The sequence below is a fragment of the Acanthochromis polyacanthus genome, chromosome 1, assembly GCF_021347895.1.
Source record: "Acanthochromis polyacanthus isolate Apoly-LR-REF ecotype Palm Island chromosome 1, KAUST_Apoly_ChrSc, whole genome shotgun sequence".
Classification (NCBI taxonomy): Eukaryota; Metazoa; Chordata; class Actinopteri; family Pomacentridae; genus Acanthochromis; species Acanthochromis polyacanthus.
Genome location: NC_067113.1, coordinates 9,475,332 through 9,497,703, shown reverse-complemented (window position 1 = coordinate 9,497,703; position 22,372 = coordinate 9,475,332). Strand labels below are relative to the sequence as shown.

Genomic DNA, 22,372 nt, shown 5'->3' with positions numbered 1-22,372 from the left:
ACGCTTGAAAACTGTGGGAACACACATCGAGGACATAAATGTCATAATCCTTAATGCAGAATAAAGCCTCACCAAGGCGTAGCCCTTTTATGAAGAAACAAATTTTTCATAAGTTAGTAGCCTATCTGGTTTAACTGCAGGCTTTTGACACCTCTGTGGTCATTTTATGATGAGTCATACAGCACTAAGAAGGAGTCTCCTGACAAAGAGGCAGTTGCCATTATGAGACGTCAAAATGTTATTTGATGGACGTGAACGGTCGTTTTAAGGCCGTCTGACGTTAGTGTTTGCACTCCAGGGAAAGCCAGGGCTCAGACTAAGAACTCATTCTCGTCTGGATAATGAGACTATGAGATTATCATGCTGGTGTTACACAATTAAACTGAAACAATAATACTTTTTTTCTGCTGTGGAGGTCACAAACAGCACGTTCCAGCACACAGTAGAGAAAATAATGTCTGCAGGGTAAATCAGTGCAGGATGGTCTGCTCTGGTAGCAAAATCCAGCTGTGCCACATGTTGATATGAAGCAGGAAATCAGCTGTGGTTTTTGTGTTTGAGGTTTTTTACTTTCATATGCAAGTGCTGCAAGAGTAGAGTAGGACTCTAGACAGGTTTTATTTTCAGTCTTGGACTCACACAGCAGAGCTGGCGTTCTCAGCACACTGCAGTTTGTGGCTGAGATCAGAAGAATCAAGCAGAACCTGGCAGAGTGTCTGAATACAGGAGCAATAACATAAATGAGCACTTTCTTCTCTCCTGTTCTAAACACAGTCTCAAAACAGAGACTTTTTTTAAATTCCTGGAAACATGAATATGTTTTGTAACCAGACACTATTCAAATACCCTCTAGATTAAGAATCCCTGCCTTACATTCAGCTGTTTCTTCACTGCAGTGGCATCATTTCTGGGGATCTTGTGACTTCTGAGAACGTCCATAAATTCTGGGTCTTCTGAGTACATTTCACATGTGGGCCCATCAAGTTTCAAGAAAAACTCCCAGTTAAATGTATCTGACATTAGTGTTTCACATTAATCGTGTTTGTGTGCTTTAAATAGTAGATCCTTTGTTTCCCTCAGAGGAAACCTTCAGAAACAAACCAGCATCTGTTTTTTTGTTTTGTTTAGTTTATTATTTTTTATCTGGGTGTAACAGTACAAGCAAATTTAGTGTTTTCTTTACATAAATAATTAACTCTTTACATAATAATTTGTTTGGGTGCTGAGGAGGAACCACCTGGAGGAAAGACTGCAGGTGTCCTTCTATTGGGCCACCATAGAGTCTGTGCTGACGTACTGTGTGACTGTCTGGTTCACAGCACAGGAAGGTTCTGCAGAGGGTCACCAGGACTGCAGCGAAAACCATCAGCTACTCCCTGCCCTCTGGAGAATATCACGATCTCCCGCTGCATCAGTAGAGCAAATAAGATCTGGGCAAACATCAGCTGTTCAGCCTGCTGCCATCAGGAAAGACGCTCAGATCCTTAACCCTCGTGTCATCCTTCGGGTCAAAACTGACCCGTTTTAAAGTTTGAGAATGTGAGAAAAAAAATATTTTCACAGCAAAACTTCTGATTTCCACATTTTCAACATTTTTGGGAAATCTTTGAACATTTTTTGGTGGAAATTTCCCCTGGATTTTGGTTGATTTTTATGTGAAGAAAATATTAGAAGTTTTACTGATATATATGTAATCACTTTCGATATTTTTGGAAGATTTTAACTCATTTTTTAAAAAATATTTATAAGAATTTTCCTGCCAAATTTTTTTCTTAACTTCTAAGGGAAATTTTTTAAGGAATTATTGGAGCTTTCTTCCTGAAGGTTCTGCAAATTTTCAGAAATTTGGAGAATTGTTTTGCTGATTTTTTTTTTTTTTTTCAGACAAGGAAACAATATTTTTTGGTGCCCAAAAATGAGGACAAAATACAGGACAAACAGGCTGAGAACCACTTTTTACCCAGGGTCCATCGGACTCCTGAACTCAAAACAACAACACACAGTGTCACTTTTGATAATGCTGCTAATCTCCTACCCATATTTATTCTATTTCATTGATTTTTATATTTGAAATTTTTTATCTCATATCTTGCATCTTTTGCATGATTCTTTGTGATGAGTGACGGCTGTGTTTCATAGCAGCAGGGGGCGGCAATGCGGCGCTACGTCACATGTCAGCTGCTGCTTTAAACTCCATGAAGAAGAAGAACACGTGACCCGCGCTAACTGAAAGGAAGATGGCGGTGGTGGTGCGGAGCTTGCAGGACCAGCTCGAAAAAGCGAAGGAAAGCTTGAAAAATGTGGATGATAATATTCGTAAATTGACCGGACGGGATCCCAATGAGTCAAGGTAAGACTGCAGAATGCTTATCTAGCTTTTTTTGTATTTATAGAAATAAACTAACTAGCTTGCTAGCAATCACGCGGCAAGCGACGTGTGCACGGTTAGCATGAGTCGGCTAACTAGCTAGCAGCAGGACCACCCCCTTGTTATTTACGGCTAGGTAGCTGAATCTGCCTAAATTTACGTATGTCCGGCATGCGGGTGTAATTGCACAAAATTATATTTTTAAAAATCCATGGATTTGAAATTACTCTTAACTTTGGAAGGAATTATGAAAAATTGTAGGTCAATTCCGTGTAGGCCCAGTGGTAGGCCTCACAGTTCTCTGTTTATGATGCTGCTTCTCCTACAGTCACGATGCGGGTACCAGACAAAATTACCAATGTTTCCCATGAATTTTTTTAAATCTTTGCTTTTGTGTTGATCTTATTTGTTGCTGTGTTTACAGACCGGGTCAGATCCGTCGGCTCGGCGGCCCCATGGCAGGCCTGGGAGGAGGTAGAGGCAGAGGAATCAACCTGCTCAGGTAAACAACGATCTTATTGTTCGGTCTGCATCCTCATTATCTGTCGTCAGATACTACAAAATCCATTACGATGTGTAACCCGGAACATTTACATTTGTTTCCATGCAGGAACAGTGAAACACACCGCACTGAACCTGTTAAAAATCAACTCAGAAATAGTCGGATTTTAGTTTTAGTTAATTTGTGTTAGATTGTTTGTGGAATTTAACAGTAAAAAAAAAAGTCCTCTCTAAAATGTGGTGTTTGTGGTAATTCTGCATTTCTATTTATTGACAAATTCATAACTTTCCAAACAAAACACTTGCACGTGGCATCCCTGATGACATGATCCGTGAAAAGCAGATCATATTCCAAATTAAGATTATATACAAAATTGATGATGTGATCGCATGAGTTCAAGTAAGTCAGTGGGGAGAATTTTGGTGCAGATTGTGTATTAATATTCTACCTGAAAACAACATCAACGATCTTTTGGCCCAACCTTAGAGATGTCACAACTAGCACAAGTTAATATAGATTAAGCGAATGATTGAAATATTGGAAGAATTGCTCAAATCTGTCCACAGCGGAAATAAAAAACATGCTACATAGCTGTCAAACTTGGTGTGCTGCATTTAAAACAACAGTGAATGGGATCACATTGCAAATAATTCTTAGTGTTTGTTTTAAACTATTTTTTTAGAGCCATATAGTAGTGTTTTTTCATACATTAGTTAAATCGGACACGGGTTCAGTCATGACAAGTTGCTGCACTTTCTAATAGGCTTTAAGATTTTAAATGTCGATATAGCAGCAGCTGGCTCTTTGCAGTGTTTAGATACTGTGCTTTAATGGCATGCAGAGCAGAGATAGAAGCGTTTTAGTAGCCGGTCTGGCTGCACACGTATGTTGGTGCACACAAACTTTTGCTTTTGAAACTGTTTCCCCTCTCTGCATCTGTAAACAAAGTGTGATGTCGATGTTAGTACAGGCTGGAATGTACAGCTCACAATATGACATGTTTTGTTTAGTTCTGAAATAATGCTTTTTTTGTTTGTTTTAAAAATATGTAGTATTTCTGAATGTGGTATGCAGTACGTTTAAGTCTCCGTGTGCTTCTCAGGCGTAGTCTCTCAGACATGGGAAGCGGCGGCCCTCCTGCCAAGCAGAGGGACATCGAAGGAGCCCTGCTGAGGTGAGGTTTTGACTTTTATTGTGCATCAACTCACGCAACGTCATGGTGTTCTCCTCTGGGGTTAAATATTTCTAGGGCTAGGATTTTTGTTGAGAAGCGTCAAAAAGATTCTCGATTGAAATTTTCAACACTGAAGGCAGTTCATTTTCAGAGTTTAAAGTCAGTTTAAGTAAATGTGCCTTTTACAGGTGCTGATTGTTGAGACTAAAGCTTTTTTAATTAAAAAAAAAACCTGTAAATTGCCTCAGACTAATGAGATTGTAGTGGCACTTATCTTTCATCATGTTTCTTCTTGCTGGATTTTTTTTTATACATCTTCTGGTGTACAGATTACATCCCAAACTATAATGGAATCATTTTGATTCTTGGCTCGCTGACAGATGTGAAGCAGCAGTTGCTATTTTTGAATTTGTTCTGAAGAGTCAGTCTCTAATCTTTCTGTGTGTTTGTAGGCTGGCGGGGGACCAGAGGGCCAGGAGAGACACGCGCCACGACAGCGACGCCGAAGATGATGACGATGTCAAAAAGGTAAGAGGACCGTGTGCGTGTAGTTTAGTTTATGTGGGACAGAAGTTTTATAGAAGACTTACACTAGAAGATTTGAAGTATTTTCTCCGTATTTATTAACCCTTTACGCTTCAGTGCGTTGTAGGTGTACCGTCGGCGGTACACTTACTAATTTGCATAGGAATTTCAAGAATGTCCGACGGGTGCAAACCCGATTATACAAACCCTATACGCCGATGGAAAGCTTAGATTCTCATGAATCCGCCGGTATAAACCACTTTCAGATGTGATTACCACAGCGGGTGAGAAAAACACATTTGTCCGACAAAAACAAATATTCATCCATCCGTTCTCTATACACGGCTTCAACGCACACAGCGCGACTCACATTTCCGGGTTCATTATTACACACAGAAAAAAAGATTCCCCAAAAAATGGCCATAATCCAACCTTTTATATCCAGACAACACAAGCCAGTAAACTATTTTGTCCAAAACATGTCCTGAAGTCGGTATAAAATCCACGAATCGGTCGTTTTCAAGGAAATGCTCCTCGCGATGTGCGTCCAATATTCCCTGTATTTTTCGTCATTTTTTTAATTTAAAAATAGAATATTAGCGATTTTTTTTTTTTTTTTTTTTTTTTTTTGTACTGAAAACGGCTGGAATTGACTGAAGCTTAAAGGGTTAAAGTTAAGAAATTGTAGAAAATTAAGTCTCTCCTGGGTAATGTGTTTTGAAAGCAAACATTCATCATGTGGCTGAGGCAGACTGACGGGGAGCTCCGTTATTATTAAAGCTGTCAAAAATAGATCATCTATCACACTGATAAAGTATGTTTCGGGGCAGTTTTCAATTAAAAACAAAGGAGCTTAATTAGGGCTGCAACTAACGATTATTTTGATAATCGATTAATCGGTCAATTATTTTTTTTTCGATTAATCGATTATCAAAATACATTTACATACATACAACTTAGGCATTTATTGGGCCACTAAAATACTGTAGAGTCTACGGCCACATTAGTTTGACTATAATCATCCTCTGGTAAATTCAAAACCGTGTACTGATGTCTCTTACCAAAGGGACTTCAGGAGATGATTAGATGATGATAAACTGTGACCTGCTGGTTGGGTTCTCTGTCCTCATGTTTCTTACATGTTGGTCTCCTGATGCTGCCTTACTTCAGCTAGTCTATGAGCAACAGAAAACAGTTTGCCCTGTACCTATTGCCAGGGTTCCAGTCTTCCAGTCTGTGCTTTTGAAAACGTTTTTGCTTCTTTGGACGTGGTGGAGTTTTGGGTGTAGACATTTTTAAACACACGGGAGCAGCAGCGTCTGTAACCAGGAAACCCGTGACAGGACTGGCAAACAGAGAGGTGTATCCGCTGGACCTCGCATCGGGTCCTCGCTACATAGGTCTAAGGAAGATGAAACTGGCTGCCCTTAATATTTCCTGTGTTTTATTTTGTTTATTATGCAGTTTTGATGCGTGTGTGACAGACGTGTATGGGACATTTATGAAAATACGTAACAATTAGCGTCCCGTATTGAATCAATATGAGACGCTACAATTAATTTTCAAATAAAGGACGAGTCCGTATTTTAAGAGACAGGTGGCAACCCTATTATTTTTATCGATTAAATCGATTGGTTGTTTCAGCTCTAATTTTAACAAATCTTTTCCTCATGTCTTCTCCTTCCCTCAGCCGGCGTTGCAGTCGTCTGTAGTGGCTACCTCCAAAGAGAGAACACGCCGAGATCTTATTCAGGATCAAACCATGGATGAGAAGGGCAAACAGAGGTACGTCAACACACGGCTTTAACTGGACATACAGATTTACATTCAGTATTGTTGAGTACATATTGTGGTCAAATTGCAAAATGAAGGCAACTGATCCTTTGCTAAAATGTTCAGCAGAAGCTGAGAATTGAAAATGCCTGATGGTGGGTGTGTGTTGTCTTGGTCAGGAATCGGCGCATGTTTGGCCTGCTGATGGGGACGCTGCAGAAATTCAAGCAAGAATCCAACGTCTCTTCAGAGAAGGTGAGGAAATCCGTCCATTTATGACTGAACTGTAGAGCTCAAGACATGATTGATAGGATTGTTGTTCACATGTCATTAGGGCTGGGCGATAAATCGAATTAATTTGATTAATTCGCCTTTTTAAAACCTGATGATTTGAAAATTTGCCAAATCGTAAAATCGAGGCGAGCTTAAATATATAACAATACAGATTCTTCTTCTGCCTTTCACGACTTGTGCACTGGTTTGCTTCCGCCTCTCATCTCCTTCCGCCAAAGCACTGACACCCCTGTCATGGCGGACAGAACAGCAGACGAAGAGTTGGTCGCGAGAAAAGGGCCTGATGTTACATCGATTATATGGAAGTGGTTTGGCTTTGACAAGACTGATGCAGAGCAAACTACAGTCATGTGCAAGGCTTGCAAAAGTACTGTGAAAACGAAGAGTAGCAGCACAACTAACCTCTTTCAGCACCTCCGGCAGAGGCATCCTAAAGAATGGGAAGAGTGCTTGCAGCTACGGGAGTGCGGCATGGCTAGCACTAGCCATAGCAAACGGACCACAAAGAAACAACAAAAATCGATTAAAATTGTAATCATTCAAGATGACTAAAATAATCGAGATTTTATTTTTTGTCCATATCGCCCAGCCCTACATGTCATTGAGACTAAAGTTTTGCAACTTGGGCATTACGAATTTGTGGGTTTTTTGCCTTTCAACTTTGTTGACAGGATAGTAGAGAGAGGAAGACAGGGAAGTGGGGAGAAGAATGGGGGAAGGACCTGCAGGAAAGGGCTGTGGGCTGGATTTGAACCCGTTTATGGGCTGTCCAACTCGACCTGTGGAGCTACTGGGCTGCCCAATTTGTGCTTCTTCTTTAGAAATGAAGAATAATTCATTTCATCAGTGTCTCAGGGAGACTCACTGTTAAAAAACCTGAGTTACGTTTTTCACACGGAAATGAGACGCTTGGAAATCTGCTAGAGAGAATGTGTGTGCATTTATAATAAATATAAAATTTAGTGGTGCACGACACGGAAATGTTCCGCTTGAGGGGGCATGGCTGCTAAAATGACCTAATTTGTCCACACCAAGCCACATGGACCTCGCATCAACATAAAACAAGTTGTCTGTGTTTGACAGTCATCTGTTGTTCATCCCACAGCAAAAGCGACGTTCAGAGATTGAGCAGAAACTCGAGGTTCAGGCTGAGGCTGAGAGAAAGAAGGTGGAGAATGAAAAACGAGAGCTGTTTGAAGAGAGGAGAGCCAAGCAGACCGAGCTGAGGCTGCTGGAACAGAAAGTGGAATTAGCTCAGCTGGTAAGAAAATATTTAACACTTTTTTGAAAGTGAGACCAGCAGCAATAAATAATTAATAGTCTTTTATTTTTTATTTGTCAGTATGCACCTGTGTTCCATTCATGATTGTTTTTTCTCTTTCCTTGTTGCACAGCAAGAGGAGTGGACCAGCCACAATAATCGCCTGGTGAAATACATTCGCACAAAGACGAAACCTCACCTCTTCTACCTGCCTGGAAAAATGTGCTCCGCGACACAGAAACTCCTCGATGACTCCACCAAGAAACTAAATGGTCAGTAAGGTTCAGTGACGAGCAGGTTTGACATGTATCTGTCTGTTGATTACTCTGTAACCTGTGAATCTTCGGCTTTTCTCCCCCACAGCTGTGTTTGAAGAGAGGCGTGAGGCTTTTGCTGAACACCTCAGCAAGATGGAGTCGCGCCCCCGGCGACAGCTAAACCGCGACCAGGACGGAAACACAGCGGCAACAGGGACGGACCACCCGGTGGAGGGTAAGCCAGCAGGTCAGGTAGTCAAGGTGACAGGTAATAAGGGTACTATGGAAATGGAGGAAGATGAAGAGGAGGATGAGGAGGAGGAAGAGGAAAGGGAAAAAGAGGAGGATAGAAAGGTGACAGAGAGGGATGAAGGAGAGCAGAGGGAGGGAGGGGAGAAGGAAGTGTTGAAAAAGGAAGAGGAGGAAGGAATGGAGCTGAGTGAGGAGGGGAGTGAGAAGAAGGAAGGAGAGGAGCTGAAGGAGAAGGAAGAGAAGGAGGCCAGTCCAGGTTCAGAGGAGATGGAGGTGGATCAGGGGGCAGAGAAGGAGGACAGAGGTAAGGAGAAAGAAGTAGAAACAGACAGTAAGCAGGGGCCCACAGACCTCCAGAATGAAAAGACCAAAGACATCCAGTCCTCTGAACCAACCGTAAGCAGTCAGGAAACGGCAAACACGAGTCATCAGCCCCAGCCCAGCTACCCTGCAGGGAAACCAGCAGAACAGCCCCCTGTGACCCAGGAGTCCTCTCCGGCCCCAGAACCCCAGACAGCCTCTGCCGGGCCTGAGCAGGATTTTACCGTCTCTGGATTTAAGGCTCAGGACTCTACAGTGGAGAACCAGATTGTGGAAGAAAAATCAGGGGAAGAAGCCCCAGAAAAACTGCCTGTTTCCCAGGAGGCCCCAGTGATTACCCCCACCAAGGAGGATGAGAATGCCAGGAGAGGGAGGAAGAAGGAAAAGGAATCGAGGAAAGGTCGCAGTCATAGCAACAGCTCCTCGTCTTCCTCCTCCGGCTCCTCCTCCAGTGGAAGCTCTTCTTCTTCCTCCGGATCCAGCCGCTCCTCGTCATCCTCGTCATCCTCGTCATCCTCATCGTCCAACAGCAGCAGCCGAAGTCGCAGCCGGGAGAGCGGCAAGCGCAAGAGGAGGCCGTCGGATAAAGGCAGGGACAGGAAGAAAGGAGAGGAGAGGAGTCACCACAAGAGAGGAGGGAGCACCGGAGGAGGGAGGGACTCCAAGGGATCGAAGGAGAGGAGGAAGAGGAGGAGTGAGGAAGGGAGGGGCAGGTCTTCCCGGAGTGATAGGGAGCATAAAGATAGAGATAGGAAGGACAAGAGACGCTGATCAGGTTCTCTGAGCTTCTGTAAAAACACTGGGGGAAGATGAACCTCCTGCTCATTACTTTATGACACGACAGGAGTTTTTAAAACTAGTTTTTCTTCCTAAAACATCCAAGGTTTCACCTGGACCGGCTGGAAATTTTAATATTGAAGGACGTTTCAGTGTCGACATTAAGCAGATGTCTGGTTCTGACTTTCCTCTTTTTCTTTTTGCTTGACAAACAAGTAGGCTGTTGGTCACAGGGGGACATGATAACAGGAGAAATCCCTTAAACTGTCACTAACCGGACCCCTTACTGAACAGATCAGATAGGAGAGACGTCATTCTTGTCCCATTATTTCAGATTTGGATTTTAAAAAGATACTTGTAACGCTATGAAGTGGTATTGAATGTTTTTCTAGTTTCCATCCTAATCATATTGCCATAGACTGGGGTGATGATGGTTATGGTAGATGTTTAAGTTGTTGTGATGATGCTATTAATCCTTCTTTATTTCACTGTTTGATCCATGTACATTGTGATTTGCTCAAATATTTGCTTTTGAAACTGTATTTCTTTTTTGGTACCAACTGAATCTGCTTCAAATAAAGGTGGGGTAATAGTAGAAACGTCCATGGTGTGGTTTTTATTTTGTATTATTTGCATCAATGATATATATTTTCACATATTGTTCAAAAATGTACAGGTGAAAACTAGATGGTGTTCTGCACTGCTTCTAGTCACATGCAGTGAATTCAGTTGAGTAGTTTATGTAAATCGTGTATTTACAATCTAGAAAGACGAAATACTCTAAAATGTCTGATAGTCTCATTCTCAAAACTTGAAATGAGAACAATTAGAGATGAATTACTAGTCATTCTGCAAAATCAATAACCGATAGCTATCGCAATAAACATTTTTGCCTCATTTGAGCAGCTGGAAACCAATAGAAGCAAAATGATAACCATAGTCTCTAGAATTCATCCTCTGGCCTTTTCATGGTTGGGGTGGCTGTGGATCAGGTGGTAGAGCGGGTCGTCCAATGATCAAAGGGTCGGCGGTTTGATTCCCACTCTGTCCTAGTCATGTGCTGTTGTGTCCTTGAGGAAGACACTTTACCCGCCTTGCCTCCAGTGCTGCTCTCACCCTGGTGTGGGAAGGGTCCTGACTCCTGAGAGTGGAGGTCTGCAGCCAGACCCCTCTCTGAATGTTGGCACGGATTGGCAGCCACTCTTCCGTCAGTCTGCCCCAGGGCAGCTGTGGCTGCAAATGTAGCTTACCACCACCAGAGTGAGAATGTGTGAGTGAATGAATAATGGATCCATTGTGAAGCGCTTTGAGTGCCCTGAAAAAGCGCTATATAAATCTAATCCAGTATGATCTGTATGATCTCTGCTGTAGTGAAGATACTTGACTAGATTCATGTCATTTTTAATGCTGGCAACTACAGTATATTTGAGGTTCTTCTGAAGACCATGTCCACCCACACAATGATCCTTCAACCCTGGTAGTATTATGCTAGGTATTTTAGTGCCAGATGATCTGGTGCTTTCCACAAATTAAATGCAATAAGAAGGATCACCTCAACATTCTTCAGGAAAAGGTTGGATCTTAGATGCAGTTGGGTTCCAACAACACAAAGACTCCAAACACAAGGTTGATCTGTGCTGTAGTGAAGATACTTGACTGTAGACTTATGTCATTTTTGATTTTGGCAACTACAGAATATTTGAGGTTCTTCTAAAGCAAGGGTGTCAAACATGCGACCCGCAGGCCAAAACCAGCCCTCAAAGTGTAAAACTTACAGAGAAGACATTAACTGCAAATTATGAATTTGAAAAACCATAAATGTAAAATACCCTAGTGAGGATAAAGTGGTTTATAGAGAATGGATGGATGGATAAATCTAAAAATAATTCCTAGACCTTGACAAGTTGTTTTGATCATAAAGTAAAATATGAGATTGCTCATTGTTCTTTTGTCGTTTTGTGTCTTATTTTTTAAAGATTTTCTTGTCTTTTGTGGGGGTTTTTGTCTGTTGCTTGTCATGTTTTTGTTGTTTTGTGTTTCCTTTTTGTTTCACTTGCGTAGTTTTTCTGCGTTCTTGTCATTTTATGTCTTGGTTTTGGAATATTTTGTCTTGTTTTTGTTGTTTTTTGACTGACTTGTCGTTTTGATCGTACAGTATAATACTACATTTTTCCGTTCCAGATGATTAAACGTTTTGTTCCTTTTATGGACCCTCTGATCTGGAAGATGTAATGTGTAAATGATAAACTGAGGGACAATATGGTTTAAATTTAACTTAATTTTCTTCCGAAATTTCAGGTTGTTCACAATGTTTTGTAAAAAAACAAGTCCTTTAATGTAAATATTTTCAGAATGTGCTTTCTTGCACTAAACAAAGGGAAAAATTAGTAATTGTGGTTATTTATAGGTTAGTAAGCTGTGACTTTACTGGTCTGGTCCACCTGAGATCAAACTGGGCTGAATGTTGAACCTAAACTAAGATAAGTTTTGACACACTTGTTCTAAAGATTCAAAGACCACGTCCACTCAAGCAGCGATCCTATAAATCATGAAGAGTTTAATAAACACATCTTGCATCTAAACCTCACAAGTGAATTCACAAAGACAAAGTTCAACTTGTTCGATATAAAAATATCAGTGATCCTGCTGCGTCAGTACAGCTCAGTTTGGTAACTGGATTCATTACAAGTACAAAAGTTAAGTTCACGATTCAGTCTCTTCCTGTTTATCTTCAACTTTCATCCCGACGTGAAGAAGCACTGCTGCCCCGTGTGGATGTGTGCTGGTACGACACTGGAAAGATGCACTGTCTCTCTCAACATCATTCAGTTCCTCAGTGAGCTGATAGCATCATTAAACATCGTTAAACAGTTCCTCTTCACTCCTGATGGTCTGCCAGATCATTCTGCTCAAAGTATCTGCAGGACAAACACAAGTAAGTGAGCACAATGTGCCGTACATCTATACTTGAGTAAAACCATGTATACCATGGTAGTCTTGAGTTTCCAGTAACTCCTAAAACTACTTTTCTCTGATGGAGTCATTTAAAGATACGTCTTTGTCTCAAAAACAATCATGCATTTTCATAAATTCATAGATTTATTTTAGATTTTATGGAAATCTGGTGGTCAAAAATATACATATGTAGAAAGCTGTGTGGATCAAATTTTCTTTGTTGCCTCTCTGTCTTGTGAACACCATGATTGACTACAGCTGCTGACTTCTCCGAGCCAATAGGGAACATTAAATACACCACTCGGGCCCAGACATAAATAACAACAATAACCAGAAATATGTTTGGAGGAGAGAAGGCGAGGCCTTAACTCTGGTAGTATTATGCTCTGGGTCTGTTTTGGTGCCAAAGGAATTGGTGCTTTACACAAATTAAATGCAATAATAAAGAAAGAAGATTACCTCCTCATTCTTCAGGACAAATAATCAGCCAGAAGGTTGACTCTTAGATGCAGTTGGGTGTTCCAACAACACAATGACCCCAAACACGCATCCAAAGAGGTAAAGAAATGCCAAATAAGGCTAGAATTAAAGTTATTCCCCTGACTTCCCCTCACTTAAACTCTATTTAAAACCTGAGGACTGTGCTGAGGAAACCGGTCTGTGCCAGAAAGCTGACAAGCTTAGTTGAACTGAAAGGCCAACCAGAAGCTTTGTAAGGCTACAAAAAGCACCTAGCTGAGGTGAAAATGGCCAACAGACACGGAACCAAATATTAGCATTGTTGTGTGTATGTTTCTGACCAAACAGATTATTATATTTCCAGAAGACTTACAATACATCTATGACTGTTTTTGTGACAAGGCTATATGTGTTTCAATGATTTCATCATATGAAATAGAGTTATAGGAGGCCAGCACTTATTTAGCGCTGACAAAGTATTAAAAAAAAAAAGGGGTGGGGTGGGGGGTGGTTGGCAATTTCTTCTGCAACTTGATGGCAACACCTTTGACCAATCGCACTTGAAGCACTTTTTGCACTTACTACAGGTTTTTCCTTATGTCTGAATTCTTGCTTGTGTTGTACGTGGCTTTGGACAAAAGCGTCTGCTAAATGAAATTGTAGAATTGTAGAATAGGAGGCACTGGAAACTCAAGACTGCCATAATATACGTGGACTTCTAGAAGTGTCTTCTTCTTTTCCTTTCGGCTTTTCCCTTCAGGGGTCGCCACAGCGAATCAATTGCCTCCATCTAACCCTGTGTGCTGCATCTTCTTCTCTCACACCAACTAACTTCATGTCCTCTTTAACCACATCCATAAACCTCCTCTTTGGTTTTCCTCTCGGCCTCCTGCCGGGCAGTGGGAAACTCAGCATCCTTCTACCAATATATTCATTCTCTCTCCTCTGGACATGTCTGAACCATCTCAGTCTGGCCTCTCTGACTTTATCTCCAAAGCCTCTAACATGTGCTGTCCCTCTGATGTACTCATTCCTGATCCTATCCATCCTGGTCACTCCCAAAGAGAACCTCAGCATCTTCACTTCTGCTACCTCCAGCTCTGCCTCCTGTCTTTTCCTCAGGGACACTGTCTCCAGACCAAACAACATGGCTGGTCTCACCACAGTTTTGTAAACCTTTCCTTTCATTTTAGCTGAAACTCTTCTATCACACATCACACCTGACACTTTTCTCCAGCCGTTCCAGCCTGCCTGTACACGCTTCTTCACCTCTTTTCCACACTCTCCATTGCTCTGGACTGTTGACCCTAAGTACTTAAAATCCTCCACCTTCTTGATCTCTTCTCCCTGTAACCTCACTCTTCCACTTGGGTCCCTCTCATTCACACACAGATACTCCGTCTTGCTGCGGCTAACCTTCATTCCTCTCCTTTCCAGGGCAAACCTCCACGCCTCTAGCTTCTCCTCCACCTGTTCCCTGCTCTCACTACAGATCACAATGTCATCTGCAATCATCATAGTTCATGGAGACTCCTGTCTAACCTCGTCTGTCATCCTGTCCATCACCATAGCAAACAAGAAGGGGCTCAGAGCTGATCCCTGATGTAGTCCCACCTCCACCTTGAACTCCTCTGTCACACCTACAACACACCTCACCACTGTCTTACAGTCCTCATACATGTCCTGCACCACTTTAACATACTTCTCTGCCACTCCAGACTTCCTCATACAAAACCACAGTTCCTCTCTGGGCACCCTGTCATAAGCTTTCTCCAGATCTACAAAGACACAATGCAGCTCCTTCTGACCTTCTCTGTACTTCTCTATCAACATCCTCAAAGCAAATATTGCATCTGTTGTACTCTTTCTTGGCATGAAATCATACTGCTGCTCACAGATGTTCACCTCTGCCCTTAGCCTAGTTTCAACTACTCTTTCCCATAACTTCATCGTGTGGCTCATCAGCTTTATTCCTTTGTAGTTGCCACAACTCTGTACATCTCCCTTGGTCTTAAAGATGGGCACCAGCACACTTCTCCTCCATTCCTCGGGCATCTTCTCACTATCTAAGATCCTGTTGAACAACCCAATCAGAAACTCTACTGCTACCTCTCCGAGACACTTCCATACCTCCACAGGTATATCATCAGGACCAAGTGCCTTTCCACTCTTCATCCTCTTCAATACCCTCCTCACTTCATCCTTACTAATCTTTGCTACTTCCTGGTCCACAACAGTCACCTCTTCTACCCTTTGTTCTCTCTCATTTCCTCATTCATCAACTCTTCAAAGTACTCTTTCCATCTTCCCATCACACTATTGGCACCTGTCAACACACTTCCATCCTTATCCTTTATCACCCTAACCTGCTGCACGTCCCAACCTAGCATACGAGTAATCGTAAGCCCCTTGTTTGGCCTTTGCCACCTCTACTTTCACCTTACGCTGCATCTCCCTGTACTCCTGTCTACTCTCTTCAGTCCTCTCAGTGTCCCACTTCTTCTTAGCTAACCTCTTTCTCTGGATCCACTCCTGCACCTCCTCATTCCACCACCAAGTCTCCTCATCGCCTTTCCTTCCAGATGACACACCAAGTACTCTCCGATCTGTCTCCCTGATCACATTTGCTGTAGTTGTCCAGTCATCTGGAAGCACCTCCTGACCATCCAAAGCCTGTCTCAACTCTTTCCTGAAAGTCATACAACACTCTTCCTTTTTCAGCCTCCACCATTAGGTCCTCTGCTCTGCCTTTGCCCTCTTCATCTTCTTCACCACCAGGGTCATCCTACACACCACCATCCTATGCTGTCTGGCTACACTCTCACCTACCACTACTTTGCAGTCACTGATCTCCTTCAGATTACACCGTCTACACAAGATGTAATCTACCTGTGTGCTCCTACCTCCACTCTTATAGGTCACCCTATGTTCCTGCCTCTTCTGGAAGAAAGTATTCACTACAGCCATTTCCATCCTTTTTGCAAAGTCAACCACCATCTGTCCTTCTGCGTTCCTCTCCTGGATACCAAACCTGCCCATGACCTCCTCATCATCTCCGTTTCCTGCACCAACATGTCCATTGAAGTCTGCACCAATGACAACTCTCTCACTTCTAGGGATGCTCTGCATCACTTCATCAAGGTCCAACCAGAATTTCTCCTTCTCCTCCAGCTCACATCCTACCTGTGGAGCATACCCACTAACAACATTGAACATCACACCTTCGATTTCTAGCTTCAGGCTCATCACTCAATCTGACACTCTTTTTACCTCCAGGACATTCCTAACAAACTCCTCCTTCAAGATAACTCCTACTCCATTTCTCTTCCTATCTACACCATGAGAGAACAACTTGAACCCTGCTCCTAAACTTCTAGCTTTACTACCTTTCCACCTGGTCTCCTGGACACACAGTATGTCCACCTTCCTCCTCTGCATCATGTCAACCAGCTCTCTACCTTTTCCTGTCATAGTTCCAACATTCAAAGTCCCTACTCTCAGTCCTAGACTCTTGGTGTTCCTCTTCTCTCTCTTCCTACAAACACACCTTCCTCCCCTCCTTCTTCGACCAACAGTCATCCATTTTCCACCGGCACCCTGTAGGTCGACAGCACCGATGGCGGTCGTTGTTAACCCGGGCCTCGACCAATCCGGTATGGAAGTCATACATTTGATTTGCATGTTTGATTTGGCCAAAGTTTTACGTCAGATGCCCTTCCTGACACAACCCTCTGTATTTATCCGGGCTTGGGACCGGCACAATAAGACACTGGCTTGTGTCCCCTTGCGGCTACAATGGACTTTTAGAAGTGTATAATCACCCTAAAGAAACCAGACAGTCTCACCTGGCGACCAGACAGATGAGTAGGTTGAGGGCCGGCAGCTTCTCATCCTCCTGACTATCCTGTGAAGTAATTTAAGCAGAAAGGTTAATTAACAATGCAGTATTTTATTCATACAGGCAGAAGTGCAGTGATCTGTGGGTTATGAACAATAAATTTACCGTCATCCTATTTTCTTTCTATGCTCATACCATGTTCCACGGTAAAGCTACACTGAGTGCAGGGGAGCAGGACCTACCAGCGTGCTGCGGAGCTGAGCACATCTTCTGGCCAGCTGTCTGATGGAGGAGTGAGCTTCAGGCAGCAGAGGCTTCTCCAAACAGGCCAACAGGGCATACAACCAGCGGCCCTGTGACAAGAAACCAAGTAAATAACTATGAAAACACAGAATTCACAAGTATTCAGTGACAGCATGATTACAGTGAGGGAATTTACACATTTTATATTTCAAATGTTGGAAGTCAAAAAAAGCAATGAGAGGACAAACGTGGTTCTTAAATAATGCTGGTACAGTGCAACACCCTCTTTGTCTCCAATTACATACTTGAAATTAAACATTGCTCATTTTCTGTCACGTTCTGTGAATGTTGTGAATAATAATCTGTGTGATTTTAACATCAGTCTCCTGTAGAGTCTCCAATCAGCTGAAAAATGTTGAGTGACTTCATGTACCAAACTCACCAACTGTGGAACAAATTCTCTCTCCTCAAACCAGCTGATAAGGATTTCCAACACCATCAGCACTGTGGACTGCAGACAGAGAGGAGGGAGCAAACAAACACACCAGTCAGACTGCTGGACTGGTTCAGAGTGAGATAAATGTCTAAATGTGGGAGTCTGTTCACCTGGTTCAGTCTGCTAACGATGCTCAGGAAGGGAGGGAACCCCACCTAAACACAAACACTGATGAATCCATCAACAAAATTTGGGTTCTATGTTCCAAAACACATCATGGAAAACAGTAAAATGCTTAACATATTCATTAGACATTGAACTATACAAAAAAAGACTCGCGTTGTCAGTTGTATTTTCAGAATCTTGGTGAGACCAGTGATAAAATATAGTTTGATATTTTCCTTTTAATTAAAAACTTGAAATTTTTTACATTTCTCAAAAATATTTCAATTTGCTAGCTCTTAGGGAATAGTAAAGATCCCATTTATTTAGGAAGAATTGAATAAACTAATCACTGTATTAATATGGTACAAAATAAATCTTCAGACAACCTTGCTATAGTCCACTGCTGGCTCTGAATCTGCATCAGTGTGGCTGGATGAAGAGCCCAGATAGACCTTCTCTCCTAAACAAAACCTCTTCCAGCCCTCTTCATCTGTTAGCTTTGGCTGCGAACAAAAAAATACATTCAGAACAAATTCAAAATCTGTTTGCTCTTGGAAAGCGAGAGAAAACTGTAGCAAGATTTCCAGTGGTTATGTTCCTGACCAAACTGAAGCTGAAACACCTCATGTGATGCTATTAAATGTACACAGAAGAGTATTTAGGACTCCACCAAGGAATTTGGTGGAGTGATGTGATGATCGTTGTACATTTGTCTGCCTGTTCTTATGTCTGAACAGATTTGGATGAAATTTTCAGGGAAGGTCAGAAATGACACAAGGACCAAGTGATTAGATTTTGGCAGTGATGCAGCTTATAGTCTGGATCCATGGATTTGTTAAAGATTTCTGTATCATTGTGAGATAGCGGCACAGCGTCACTGTAACCATGACAACAAGTGAACATTACATCAGCTGCCTGCTGAGGATCACATGATTCTGATCCTACTACAAATCCACCACTGAGGACTTATCAGGACTTATCCATCAGAAATGATCCAAGGAACAACTGATTAAATTTTGGGGGTGTTTCTGAGTCCCATTAATTCCCGCCACCTGCTACATATTTAGGTCACATGATTCGGTATCCGTACATAACGTACACATGCAGAACACACGCCTGTGCTCAGAGCAAGGTCATTGTGTTTGTGGGTTCATCTGTATTAAATGGTCACATTCTATGTTGTTGTGATTTCTGATCATCAGTTACTAATAAACACTGCTGTCAAACGATTAAACATTTTCAATCAGATTAATCACAGGATTGCTGTGGATTCATTTTGGTTAATCATGATTAAATATCATTCATTTTTAACCTATATTAATCATGTTTCATTTTGCATGAGCAAACAGACTCAAAAAAGAGGGGTATATCATTCACATTTCCCACAAGACAGCCGACATGCTGTTTAGTGTCTTCCATTTTAAGTTGCTTGGTTCTGCCACTACCAGATCAACTGCCCATTTGCGCATGTGCGACAGTAAATCTACTTGAACAAACTGCTCGAAATGTGTTGCCAGAAACGTTTCAGGTATTTTAAGTCATTCTGCGCTGTAGAGGGGTTAACCGCATTAAAATTTTTAATCAGATCAATCACGGTGATGGATTAATCTGCGTTAATTTTGACAGCCCTACTAATAAACAAATGCTGCATATTTAACAATGGCATATGGGGGGGATGAGCAGCCTTGGAGGAGTACTGCATTCTCTGAGTGCTTTTCTAGTTTAATTATTAAATAAAGTTTGTGACATCCCTCACCATCAGCACATTGGCGTCTAGAGACTGGCTGCTCCAGTGTCTCCTGTTCTTCATGATACTCTGAAAAAATATGCAAGATACAGAAACATGATGATCAAAGTTCTGCAATGATCCTACCTCAAAGCAAACAAGCAATTCTTAATTTTTGGATTAGTTGATATAGAAATGTTTTAAAAACAGTCAAAGAAGCATTTTTATAACATGACTTTGGGCTCTAAGATGGGAGTAGATCTTTCATTTTTTTACCTGTCTGACATCAGAGAAGTTACTGACTTGCTGCTGCTGCCAGCTGAGGCTGGGGGAGAAACCAGCTGGAGCAGCATGACATCCTGCAACCTGAAGTTCAGGAAACAACAAGGTCATCACATTTTACAGAGACTCACATATCCATCCCAACATCATCAACACACTAATGATAGACTAATAAAAAAGTGATTTAGTGACATTTGTTTCCTTAAATCAGCTCATGTCGCTGTTTGGACCCAGCTGAAGTCAGCGATCACATTCAGCTCAACAATCCTCTGCCACTTTACGTTTATTCATTTGAAAAATTTACCAGATATCACTATGAAACCTCGCCAGCAGATTACTTACAATGAAACAGTTATTTACTGCATTACCATTTTTTGTTATTTTATGTTGAAATATGCAAATTAGGTATTATCTTTCTAGATATTTGTTACTTTGCACGAATGTATAAATGTTCCAAATTCTTATTTTATTTATCTGACATATTGGAAATCAAATGTTTTTACAGAGCAGGTTTTGAATATCTCTACTTACCACTCAATAAATGAGCCAGAAAAAAAATGTATCGCTGGCATGTTTTTAGGAATAAAATGTTCTATAAATAAAGCTATGAACAATACATGAATGAATCTTTCCACAATAATGTTCAAAATATGGACAGTAATAAAACTAGGATGTGTGGTGCTTGGAACTGCTATTGAAGTGGAGATTTCTGCCTCAGGATATGAGGAAAAACTCATTTCGAGAAAGTCTCCTTTAGAGCACACACAAATGCGTATTTTGGAGGTTTTCTTTCCACTAGTCTCAAAGAAGACATTATGGAAGCAAGACATCCCAAAATCTCAAAACTAACCAGAAAAAAACTCTGAAAGAACATTTTTTTACCCACAATGTCCCAACTTGTTTATTTTTATTGACATGTATCATCAAACAGCATCTCATCCCTAGTTAGAAATATATAATAAAATTCTTTATATTTACTCACAGATACGTTGACTGTTTGTTTCTTCTTCAGTTTCTTCGGGTCGATCTGAGCAACCACCACCTCTGGACACAGTGACGCCTCCAACCTGAAGAAAAGGAAACACAGGATTCAATCAGCCTTACTGGCTCAACTAGAACAACATTCTCAGCAAAACAATACAAAGCTGCAGGTCAGCAGTCATTTCTTGTACTTGAAAACAGAATACATGTGAGAAAAAAAATACTGAAAACAAAAAAATAACATCTCGCTAGTTTTACAGAAGCACTCTTCTGTTCTACTATATTTACAGTGTCAGTGTGTATCACAGCAGACCTACATAAAGCAGAGGTCAGACCTGGACATCCAAGTCCACAGCACTAAATGTTTTTTGAATAACTCCAGATCTCTCTACTTCTCTCAGATGATATGAGATGATGTCATTGATCAAAAGTGCAGCAAGTGTATGTTTGGGGTCCTCTTTGTGTCAGTCAAGCAGCAGATCTCCTTCAGTCTACTTGGCACTCAAACATTTTGTGGAAACAGCAATTACACGGCTTGTCATTGTTAGCTAATTCACTACGGTGAGACTAGAATGGTCTGGATATAAGAGGCTTTTTCAAAAAGAAGGATAAAGATTATGAGATGCAGAGAAGGCTTGAGAAGGTGGAGGAAAAGTTGTCTCCTTCTCCATAAACTGTCATTAGGCAGAAATCGCAGACTGTCAGTATATTTGGTCTGATTATTTTCATTATTCATTACAGGTATAATGTTTTAGGTCTTCATGAGTGAACTTTTTTCCACATCATCACCTGCATCTCTTCTCCTAGACTGTTTAAAGGGCTGGTCACCAAGATTAGTATTAAATACGCCAAATTAAATAAATAAATGTAAAAAAAAAATTGAATGAGTGTCAATAAGCTATGAAATACACCAACCTATCTCTTTCTAGTTGTTACAACTGGCAGCTTCGGTCTCACTCAGTGGTTCTCAAACGTTTGGGGCAGAACATTCATTTAAAAAGAAAACGTGTATTTCCAAGGCAAACCTTTACATATGATTATAGCTGTGAATCATTATGAATAGGACTAATTCCAAGGCACAATGGTCTGTCCTATACTCACAGTAACATCACTGCAAAGCATGGGATGAGCATAGGATGGAAGGGAGAACTTTGCTTTCAACCCAATGTCTCACATCTTATATTCATTTTACTCAAAAATAACTTGAAAATGGTGCAATTATCAGGATAAAATCTAAATATATCTGGGCTAAACTAAGCACTCATTGTTTCAATATCCTAACTGCAACTCTGGCATAAAGTTACACTCATTCTCCACTGCCAAACACAACAAACACAAAAACACGGCTGTAGGTGGTGAACGTACTGGACTTGTCGGAGGTACTCCTGGGGGTTTCTGGGGGGTCCACTCAGGTCTAGGTCCTCGGTACCGGCTCGACACTCCACCGGCAGAAGCCTCGGCATCAACTCCTCCACGTCAGACTTCATTCTGTATCGACAGCAGACTAATTTCAAACCACACGATCTTAAAGGTTGCCTCGTACGAGTAAAATATCGACCTTCAGCGGACCAAAACAAAGAAGTTTCATCAAACGCTCCCAAACTAGGAAGCCATCTTGTTTGAAAACGCAGACAGATGACGTTATCTTTGTGCGCCAGAATCGTTGCCATAACAACGAACGCTGCACTAATTATCAGCTTTTAAAGAAACGGGCAAAGTCCACAAAATGTCAGCTTTTAGCGGTGAAAACATTTTTTTCTGTGACTTTGTTTGTTTCACGGTG

General features: G+C 41.5%; 2 protein-coding genes across 2 annotated transcripts; one reads left to right on the top strand and one right to left on the bottom strand.

Annotated features, from left to right (window-relative positions):
* Nucleotides 1-2,191: 2,191 nt before the first annotated feature.
* On the top strand, nucleotides 2,192-10,107 carry pnn (pinin, desmosome associated protein). Its single transcript, XM_022201664.2, has 9 exons — nucleotides 2,192-2,350; nucleotides 2,793-2,870; nucleotides 3,973-4,044; nucleotides 4,497-4,572; nucleotides 6,260-6,354; nucleotides 6,522-6,597; nucleotides 7,742-7,897; nucleotides 8,031-8,169; nucleotides 8,261-10,107. The coding sequence occupies exons 1-9, from the start codon at nucleotides 2,238-2,240 to the stop codon at nucleotides 9,496-9,498; spliced, it is 2,043 nt and encodes a 680-aa protein (XP_022057356.2). The 5' UTR covers nucleotides 2,192-2,237; the 3' UTR covers nucleotides 9,499-10,107.
* A 1,934-nt stretch (nucleotides 10,108-12,041) lies between these two features.
* gemin2 (gem (nuclear organelle) associated protein 2) lies at nucleotides 12,042-22,223 on the bottom strand. The gene is made up of 10 exons (XM_051955859.1): nucleotides 21,955-22,223; nucleotides 20,591-20,675; nucleotides 19,603-19,692; nucleotides 19,357-19,416; nucleotides 17,987-18,103; nucleotides 17,606-17,650; nucleotides 17,442-17,510; nucleotides 16,999-17,109; nucleotides 16,764-16,822; nucleotides 12,042-12,422 (listed from the first exon to the last, which is right to left on the bottom strand). Exons 1-10 carry the CDS (start codon nucleotides 22,074-22,076, stop codon nucleotides 12,383-12,385), a joined length of 798 nt encoding a protein of 265 aa, XP_051811819.1. The 5' UTR covers nucleotides 22,077-22,223; the 3' UTR covers nucleotides 12,042-12,382.
* Nucleotides 22,224-22,372: the final 149 nt, after the last annotated feature.

Bases quoted from the DNA above. Each gene is read 5' to 3' on its own strand.
- pnn (XM_022201664.2), top strand. From the start codon at position 2,238: ATGGCGGTGGTGGTGCGGAGCTTGCAGGACCAGCTCGAAAAAGCGAAG. The intron at 4,573-6,259 runs GTAAGAGGACCG...TCCTTCCCTCAG, and splicing joins ATGATGACGATGTCAAAAAG to CCGGCGTTGCAGTCGTCTGT. The intron at 7,898-8,030 runs GTAAGAAAATAT...CTTGTTGCACAG, and splicing joins AAGTGGAATTAGCTCAGCTG to CAAGAGGAGTGGACCAGCCA.
- gemin2 (XM_051955859.1), bottom strand. From the start codon at position 22,076: ATGAAGTCTGACGTGGAGGAGTTGATGCCGAGGCTTCTGCCGGTGGAG. The intron at 20,676-21,954 runs GTACGTTCACCA...CCTTTTCTTCAG, and splicing joins GAGTACCTCCGACAAGTCCA to GTTGGAGGCGTCACTGTGTC. The intron at 17,651-17,986 runs GTTGTCTGAAGA...GTTTGTGTTTAG, and splicing joins CAGCAGTGGACTATAGCAAG to GTGGGGTTCCCTCCCTTCCT.